This window comes from Oncorhynchus gorbuscha, linkage group LG05, assembly GCF_021184085.1.
Source record: "Oncorhynchus gorbuscha isolate QuinsamMale2020 ecotype Even-year linkage group LG05, OgorEven_v1.0, whole genome shotgun sequence".
Taxonomy (NCBI): domain Eukaryota; kingdom Metazoa; phylum Chordata; class Actinopteri; order Salmoniformes; family Salmonidae; genus Oncorhynchus; species Oncorhynchus gorbuscha.
The window spans coordinates 59,744,615-59,753,779 of record NC_060177.1 but is presented as its reverse complement, the minus strand read 5'-3'; the positions used below and the strand labels follow the sequence as shown (position 1 = coordinate 59,753,779).

At 40.6% G+C, this 9,165-nt stretch overlaps 1 protein-coding gene across 1 annotated transcript; it reads left to right on the top strand.

The window, feature by feature from the left end:
* Nucleotides 1-407: 407 nt before the first annotated feature.
* pop5 (POP5 homolog, ribonuclease P/MRP subunit) lies at nucleotides 408-7,789 on the top strand. The gene is made up of 5 exons (XM_046348608.1): nucleotides 408-547; nucleotides 629-771; nucleotides 4,827-4,976; nucleotides 5,327-5,410; nucleotides 7,331-7,789. The coding sequence occupies exons 1-5, from the start codon at nucleotides 528-530 to the stop codon at nucleotides 7,411-7,413; spliced, it is 480 nt and encodes a 159-aa protein (XP_046204564.1). The 5' UTR covers nucleotides 408-527; the 3' UTR covers nucleotides 7,414-7,789.
* Nucleotides 7,790-9,165: the final 1,376 nt, after the last annotated feature.

Here is a 9,165-nt window from a genome sequence, read left to right as displayed (position 1 = left end):
TGACAGTTTACAATCCAGGGTTACTACAAGCAATTTAGTAACCTTAACTTGCTCAATTTCCACATGATTTATTACAATATTTAGTTGAGGTTTAGGGTTTAGTTTACAATTTGTCCCAAATACAATGCTTTTACTTTTTGAAATATGTAAGACTAACTTGTTCCTCCCACCCATTTTGAAACTAACTGCAGCTCTTTAAGTGTTGCAGTGATTTCATTCACTGTAGTAGTTGACGTGTATAGTGTTGTCATCCGCGCATAGGCTACATTTTTTTTGTCAGATTTGACCTTTCGTAGCAGCTTAAGATAATTAGGGTAGGACAACAGTTAAGACATAAACTGTATCCATTCTAGCCACGACAATCTGGACTCGAGCTCCTCTGAGTTTGCATCTGCGCAGTAAAGTTATTTTGGTAAAAGATCGCGATTGGTTTATCATGATGCCAATCAATCTTGAGCCCCACCACGAGTTGTCATTCGTTAAATTACCCAACACGGAAGTAGAAACATCGACATGTGTTGAGCGAAATGGTGCGACTGAAATCCAGGTAAAATAGCTCGTATTTACATGTTGCTAATGTGTACAATTATGAAGTTCTCCCCTCCTGATCAAACGCGTTTCTTCGCAGATATTTGCTGTGTGAAGTTTGCGTATCAGATCGACGCAATCTGTCACTGCTAGATGACCGAGCCATCTACACCGCCACAAAAGCAGCAGTAGCTCGAGCGCACGGTGACTATGGCGCTGCACTGTCCAGCCTCGGATTCTCAGGTATTGATAAAGGGAATCAGTCCACCTTGTGTAGCTAAGCAATGTGATTTGATCACTTAAAGTAGCGTTAATGATGCAATAGCATCACTTGAAAAGGGCTTGCAGTCCACTATGCTAGACTAGGGTTACAATAACATTTCAGATTAGTTAATTGACAGTGGCGTAAAGTTGTAAAAAAAAATTGAATTGTTCCTTCTACATTCCTGAATGTACTTTTTACTCCCTACAGCTTCATTGACTCCCAAAAGTACTCGTAACATTTACAATGCTTAGCAGAACAAGACAATTGTCCAATTCATGCACTTCAAGAGAATAAGGTCATCCCTACTGCCTCTGAGCTGGCTGACTCACTAAACCCATGCATCATTTGTAAATTGTCTTGTGTTGAAGTGTGCCCCTGGCTGTCAGTGCATTTTAAAAACAAGAAAATGGTTCCATCTGCTTTGCTTAACTTGAAATGATTTACACTTAAGTATATTTACAACCAAATACTTTGACATTTACTCAGGTAGTAATTTTACTGAGTATCTTTATTAAAAAACAAATGTTCACGCAAGTATGACAATTGGGTGCTTTTCCCACCACATAAGATAAGTGATATTGTTGGAACTCAACGTGCAGCTATGGAGATGCTGGTGGTACGAACCACTGCCGTTGTGCCCTTGAGGAAAGCACTTAACCCAGTAACCTGAACAGCTTCGACACCCAAGCCATAACTGATCAAATGGCTAACAAAAAATGATTTTTATTTAAAAAAATAATAATCGCTACCCGGACGACCTGCAATGACTCTTTGCACACAGTTTTAGGCTTATACCAACACACATACTGATGCAACACGTTTGCTGCTACTATATCAATCCTGTTGCATAGTTACTTTACCTACCCCCCCCCCCCCCCCCCCCACAGTGCATTTAGAAAGTATTCAGACCCCTTTAAAAATTGATTTAACATTTTTTTTAATCCCCTCCATGCAATACCCCATAATGACAAAGCAACAACAGATGGAGAAATGGTTAATTTATTACAAAAACAAATCACATTTACATAAAGTTCAGACCTTTACTCAGTACTTTTGTTTTAACACCTTTGGCAGCGATTACAGCCTCGTCTTCTTGGGAATGACACTAAATGCTTGGCACCTGTATTTGGGTAGTTTCTCACATTCTTACATTTACATTTAAGTCATTTAGCAGACGCTCTTATCCAGAGCGACTTACAAATTGGTGCATTCACCTTATGACATCCAGTGGAACAGTCACATTACAATAGTGCATCTAAATCTTAAAGGGGGGGGGTGAGAAGGATTACTTTATCCTATCCTAGGTATTCCTTAAAGAGGTGGGGTTTCAGGTGTCTCCGGGAGGTGGTGATTCTTCTCTGCAGATCCTCCGAATCTCTTGTCAGGTTGGATGGGGAGTGTCACTGCACAGCTAATTTCAGGTCTCTCCAGAGATTTACATTTAAGTCATTTAGCAGACGCTCTTATCCAGAGCGACTTACAAATTGGTGCATTCACCTTATGACATCCAGTGGAACAACCACTTTACAATAGTGCATCTAAATATTTTAAGGGGGGGGGTGAGAAGGATTACTTTATCCTATCCTAGGTATTCCTTAAAGAGGTGGGGTTTCAGGTGTCTCCGGAAGGTGGTGATTGACTCCGCTGTCCTGGCGTCGTGAGGGAGTTTGTTCCACCATTGGGGAGCCAGAGCAGCGAACAGTTTTGACTGAGCTGAGCGGGAACTGTACTTCCTCAGTGGTAGGGAGGCGAGCAGGCCAGAGGTGGATGAACGCAGTGCCCTTATTTGGGTGTAGGGCCTGCTCAGAGCCTGGAGGTACTGAGGTGCCGTTCCCCTCACAGCTCCGTAGGCAAGCACCATGGTCTTGTAATGGTCTTGAGATGTTTGAGTCCGGGCCTCAGACATTGAGACAAGTCCCGAAGCCACTCCTGCGTTGTCTTGACTGTATGCGTAGGGTCTTTCTGTTGGAAGGTGAACCTTCACCCCAGTCTGAGGTTTTGAGTAGGTTGTCAAAGATCTCTGCGCAGTTCAGCTTTCCCTCAATGCTGAGAAGTCTCCCAGTACCTGCCGCTGATAAACATCCCCACAGCATGTTGCTGTCACCAGCATGCTTCACCGTAGGGATTGTGCCAGGTTTCCTCCAGATGTGAAGCTTGACATTCAGGCCAAAAGGTTCAATCTGGGTTTCATCAGACCAGAGAATCTCTCATGGCCGGGCCTTTTGGACGCTTTTGGCAAACGCCAAGCAGGTGGTCATGTGCCTTTTACGGAGTGGCTTCCGTCTGGCCACTCCACCATAAAGGCCTGATTTGGTGGAGTGCTGCAGAGATGGTTGTCCTTCTGGAAGGTTCTCCCATCTTCAGATGAACAGTTGGGCTCTTGGTCATCTCCCTGACCAAGGCCCTTCTCCCCAGATTGCCCAGTTTTGGCTGGGCAGTCATCTCTAGGGGGAGTCTTGGTTGTTCCAAACTTCTTCCGTTCAAGAATGGAGGCCACATTTCTTGGGCACCTTGAATGCTACAAAAATGTGTTGTTACCCTTCCCCAGATCTGTCGCTCAAAGGCTTTTGATTTTTTTTATCTGTTTTTAATCTGACATGGACTAACAACAGTGGGATTTTTTTTATATAGACAGCTGTGCCTTTCCAAATAATGTCCAATCAATTGAATTTACCACAGGTGGACTCCAATCAAGTTGTAGATACATCCTCAAGGATGATCAATGGAAACAGGATGCACCTGAGCTCAATTTCGAGTCTCATAGCAAAGGGTCTGAATACTGGTATCTTTTATTTTTAATACATTTTCTCAAATGTCTAAACCTATTTTTGCTTTGTCATGATGGGGTTGTGTGTGTAAATCAACTTTTTAAAATTTAGAATACGGCTACAACATAACAATGTGGAGATGGGGTCTGAATAATTTGAAATACACGAAACAAAAATATAACTGCAACATGTAAAGAGTTGGTTTCATGAGCTGAAATAAAAGATACCAGAAGTGTTCCACATGCACAAAAAGCTTATTTCTCTCAAATGTTGTGCACAAATTTGTTTACATCTGTTAGTGAGCATTTCTCTTTTCCAAGATAATCCATCCACCTGACAGGTTTGGCATCAAAAAGCTGATTTAAACAGCATGATCATTACACAGGTGCACCTTGTGCTTGGGGACAATAAAAGGCCACTCTAGAATGTGCAGTTTTGCCACACAACACAATGTCTTAGATGTCTAATGTTGAGGGAGCATGCTGTCTGCAGTAATGTCCACCAGAGCTCTTACCAGAGAATTTCATGTTATTTCCTCAACCATAAGCTGCCTCCAATGTCATTTTAGAGAATTTGGCAGTATGTGCATCCAGCCTCACAACCGCGGACCACGTTTGGGCGAACGGTTTGCTGATGTCAACATTGTAAACAGAGTGCCCCCTGGTGTTTTTATTCTTTGTGATGGCAGTTTGAATTAACCAAAAATAACGTAACAAGATCCTGAGGGCCATTTTTTAAACTTTTTTTTTTAGCTGACCAACAGATGCATATCTCTACTCCCTGTCATGTGAAATCCATAGATTAGGGCCTTTGAAATCCATAGATTAGGGCCTAATGCATTTATTTCAATTGACTGATCTCATGAACTGTAACTCAGTAAAATCAATTAAATTGTTGCATTTATATTTTTGCTCAGTATACATAATCAGAGTAGCTATCTGGTACCCCTGAACATCGACTCAGTACTGATACTCCCTGTTTATAGGCTAGACATGTTGTTACTCACTGTGTGTTTATTCCTTTGTCACTTTCCTTTAAAAAAGTTGTATCTTTAACTCTGCATTGTTGGAAAAGGACCTGTAAGAATTTCACTGTCAGTCTACACCTGTTGTTTACGAACCACTTGACAAATACAATTTGATTTAACCCCAAATTGCTTCCCATCCAGGGTGGGTGCTGTGGCCATGTGTCACTTAAATTACCTGGGGATAAAGTAAAAGTCAGAGGATAATTCATAAAAGTAATGAATAAATTATATTTTTCAGTGAAGTATCTGAATGCCCACACTGGAATTGTGTTCCTGCGCTGCCGGAAGAGCCACTACAGACTCATCTGGTCTGCATTGCCATTCATCACCAGTCTAGAGAACAGAGGGCAAAGAGTGCCATGTTTTCTGAACTGTTTGCATGTAGGAGGTAAGACAGACCAACTTTCCTTTGCATGAACAAGTTGCAGCTGATATTTGGGATGTAAAAGTGACACGCATGCATACATTATTTGTATTTATTTGCACATCAAAAAAGACAGGTTTCCAACTTGTTTTTAGTTGAACTGTTTTGTCTTCTGCCTAAGAGGGCTTATATGAAAAAAGTATGTTCAGTTAATCAAAGCATACTAATTACAATTTAACATTTATAAACTCAAGTGTACAATTTGTTTTAAATATACCAGCTCTAGTGCCGTCATCAACTTAACAAAGACATATATTTTGCACTGAAGGTAACTAACTGCAAATTCAATGTCTACTTATTTTCATTTTATGCAGGAACGATCCGGACATGTCAGAAATTTCTGGTCCGATACAATACTCAGCAGCTCCACCGGATGCTCCCCCTCTGTCAGAGTGAAGGTATGCAATGGTCTGCTTTATTTTTGTACATCAGTTCCTTACCCATGCATGATTTTCTCATTGCAGACAATATGCCTAGTAATCTAGTCAATTTTGAATAGGCAACAACCAGGTTACAGAGAAGCTATAATTAGGTGGGACTTCCAAAGCAAATATACTTTTTGTTATTATTTTGTATGCTACTCCTCTTACACTGTTTAAGATAGAAATGCCTTTCAAACTTTAAAATGTGCAGACAGGTCTGGAATTGTGTGCTTGCGTAACTTTTGCATATTTTTAAACTTAATTTAGCTGTTTTTGTGTCCATCTTCATTCACTTTAATGGAACTTTTTTTTCAACTTTCTAAAGCGCCTCATTGTGACATCACTTCCAATATTCACTGTAAACAATAACTTTTGACACATCAGCTTATTTGACCACTTTGCGATCAGTTTAGTTCGTAAATTCACTCTGGCGATCTACTCCGATGTCAGAGTATTCTCGTCTGAGTGTGCCAGAGCACAGAATAACGAATGCTCAACACCCGTTGAATATGGCTGGTGTCAGTAAAAGTAGGTTTAAAAAAGCATGATTGAATTGTTACCAGCAGCAGTTAAGTTAGTCACCAACACTCTGGATAACCTAAAAATAGGGTGAGTAAAATGGTCAGAGTGAGGTATTCTCACATTTGTGTCTGGAAGTAGCTAGCCAACGTTGGCCTGTTAACTTGACTGCCGTTGTGTGCCCAGAACCCTCGGATCTACCCCACTCCGCGGCCAGAGCGTCCAGTGTGCGCGCTGAACGCACCGAGAGTGAAACGCTCTGAATTTACTAACGCCCAGAGTGCACTGACCACACTCTGGCACTCCAGGTTGAAGTTATGAACGCACCCTTAGACAAAGAGTTACAGTTTATGAAATATTACTCTGCTTCTCTGCTATTCAAATCTGTCGTTTGAACAAAAATATATTTTACCAATTTAAAGGTTACAGCTGTTTGTCAGTTTAGAGTGATGAAAAGCAGCTAGCTAATGTTAGCTAGCAGCTCGTACATATTGCGTTATCGAGCAGCCCAAACGGAGCCGTTGGTATGGATACCAAATGCGTTTCAATGGCAAAAAAGGGCCATGCGTTAGAATGGTAAAAAAAAGTATAATTCTAGATCTCATCTTTTACCGCTTAAGCTATTAACTCCAAACCAACGCTGAGATGTTTTGACTGACCATACTTAGATTGCTTGTCAAAAGATTTGATACTATAATTTAACTAACCATTTTAAAATGTGCATAAATTAACATAGGTTTAAATGAGAACCAAAGAAATGCAGAGGTATCAATTGAAAATGGCCCTGCTCCTTGGCCAATTAAGCTACAAGACCAACTTTAAAACATTAAGGCTATCAACTTCAATAACTTATAAACTAGAACTAAAGACATTTGCATAAAATAACTCCCCAACAGTAATTTAACTGTTCAAGCTAGGAACACCAAACCACCTTTCAAATGCTCAGGCTATTAACTTCAAATGGTTTAAGTTTATCAACTATAACTATATAAATTAGCGTAAAATAACTCCAACATGAATTATTGAACCATTCAAGCTAGATACAGTAAATCAGCTTTCATACGTTCAGGCTATCCTAACTTTTCATCTACCTATGTTTTCAACTATAACCAGTCACCATCATTACTACTGCAGACAATACCACTACTATAAAACATTTTCAAAACCATACATACTTTAAAATGACTTTACTTTAAATGGTAAAGTAAAACTTTTAAAACTTCTACCATTACCACAAAAATACTTTTTAAAAAGGTAAAGCATGTCCCACTGCTTTTGTAATTCATGTACAATTACCATCTCGTTTGATTTCAAAACATTGAACTGAGAATTGAACGAACTATACCGTGGCTGTTTTGTTTGTCTTTCCTTGTGCAGCAGAGAGATCAGAGATCCGCAAGTCAGTACTGAGCTGCACCCTGAAAAAAGAGGCAGATGATGAAGAAGAGGAGGATGAGTGACTCCAACATCATTCTGACGCTCTTGCTACTTGCAGTGTATCTCACCTCTGGGAAGACACTGTTAATCCCAATACAGGTAGTTCTGTTACTGGGCTGATGGATTTCATGACAGAATAGAGCCCTCAAACTCAACTCTGGACCTCGAAGCCAGTTCTATGTTTTTCATTGTTCACCTCTAATTAGGGACTGATTTAGGTGAGTGCAATTAATTCAGGTAGAACAGAAAACCAGGAGGCTCCGGACCTCGCAGGTTAAGAGCTGAATACCCCCTGGAATAGAGCCTGGTGCTTCAATGCAGCTGTTTGAGTGTGATTGCAGATCAGCTGTGAGCTCATTTAAAACAAAGCAAATAAAACATTGGACATGTGTACATAAATAGTTTTATTTCTGCAATGTGTATAATTAATGTTACTTTCTGTACTGTTGTGTATACATTTTATGAAAGCAAAATAATAATAATACAATCTCTTCTAGCAAGCCAACCATTAGCCCTTATTCATAACTCCAATTCCATTACATTGAGCCATTGGATGGGCCAAATGCTCTGTCTAAACGCAAATACACGTTATACAGTTTTGGAAACATTTGGAGCGTATCTTTCATATACTGAACAAAAATAGATACAGAACATGCAACAATTTAAACAATTTTACGGAGTTACAGTTCATATAAGGAAGTCAGTCAAGTGAAATAAATTCATTAGACCCTAATCTATGGATTTCACATGACTGGGCAGTGGCGCAGCCTATGCCCTCCCAGGCCCACCCACATGGGAGCCAGGCCCAGCTAATCAGAATGAGTTTTTCCCCACAAAGGGCTTTATTATAGACAGCAATAGTCCTCAGTTTCATCAGCTGTCCGGGTGGCTGGCCTCAAAAGTTCACGCAGGTGAAGAAGCCTGATGTGCAGGTCCTGGGCTGCCGTGGTTACACATGGTTTGCGGTTGTAAGGCCGGTTGGACATACTGCCAAATTCTCTAAAACAAAGTTGTTTTAGAGAATTAAACAATTTTGCAGCAGCTCTAGTGGACATTCCTGCAGTCAGCATGCTAATTACACACTCCCTCAACTTGAGACATCTGTGGCATTGTGTTGTGTGACAACTGTCAATTTTAATTCCCAGCACGAGGTGCACTTGTGTAATGATCATGCTGTTAAATCAACTTCTTTATTTGCCACACCTGTCAGGTGGATGGATTATCTTGGCACAGGAGAAATGCTCACTAACAAGGGATGTAAACAAATTTGAGATAAATGTGTTTCTGTGCATATGGAACATTTCTGGGGTCTTTAATATTAAGCTCATGAAACATGTTTTATATTTTTGTAAAGTGTGTGTGTATAAGCAATAAACAATTTTTCAATTACAAAATATATACTTGATGTTTTAGGAAAGTTGCACCCAGCTGTATTTCCAAGAACACTGACTCCAACCATGACTACACTTCCTCCGTCCTCCAATTTCCGCTTCAAACTTTCCAATGGAGCATAACTGGGGAGGAAGTTCAGTACCTTGGCAGGGGCTGTGTTTTTGTCACCTGGATCCGGCCCTGCCTAAGGTTTCCATCAACCATATCACAAGCAAGGATTATTAACGTTAAAACATAGGGTCGGGATCATAGTTCATTGATCCAGCTATAGTCCATGCGGTACATTCAATTGGGAACTCAAGGGCTGGGTATATGTCCCCCCCCCCCCCCCCCCCCCACACACAACGAGGGGGGCGACAATTCCCTCTGAACTAGTATTCACA

Coding starts and splice junctions, on each gene's coding strand:
- pop5 (XM_046348608.1), top strand. CDS start 528: ATGGTGCGACTGAAATCCAG. Junction 548..628: donor ATGGTGCGACTGAAATCCAG/GTAAAATAGCTC, acceptor GTTTCTTCGCAG/ATATTTGCTGTGTGAAGTTT. Junction 5,411..7,330: donor CCCCCTCTGTCAGAGTGAAG/GTATGCAATGGT, acceptor TTCCTTGTGCAG/CAGAGAGATCAGAGATCCGC.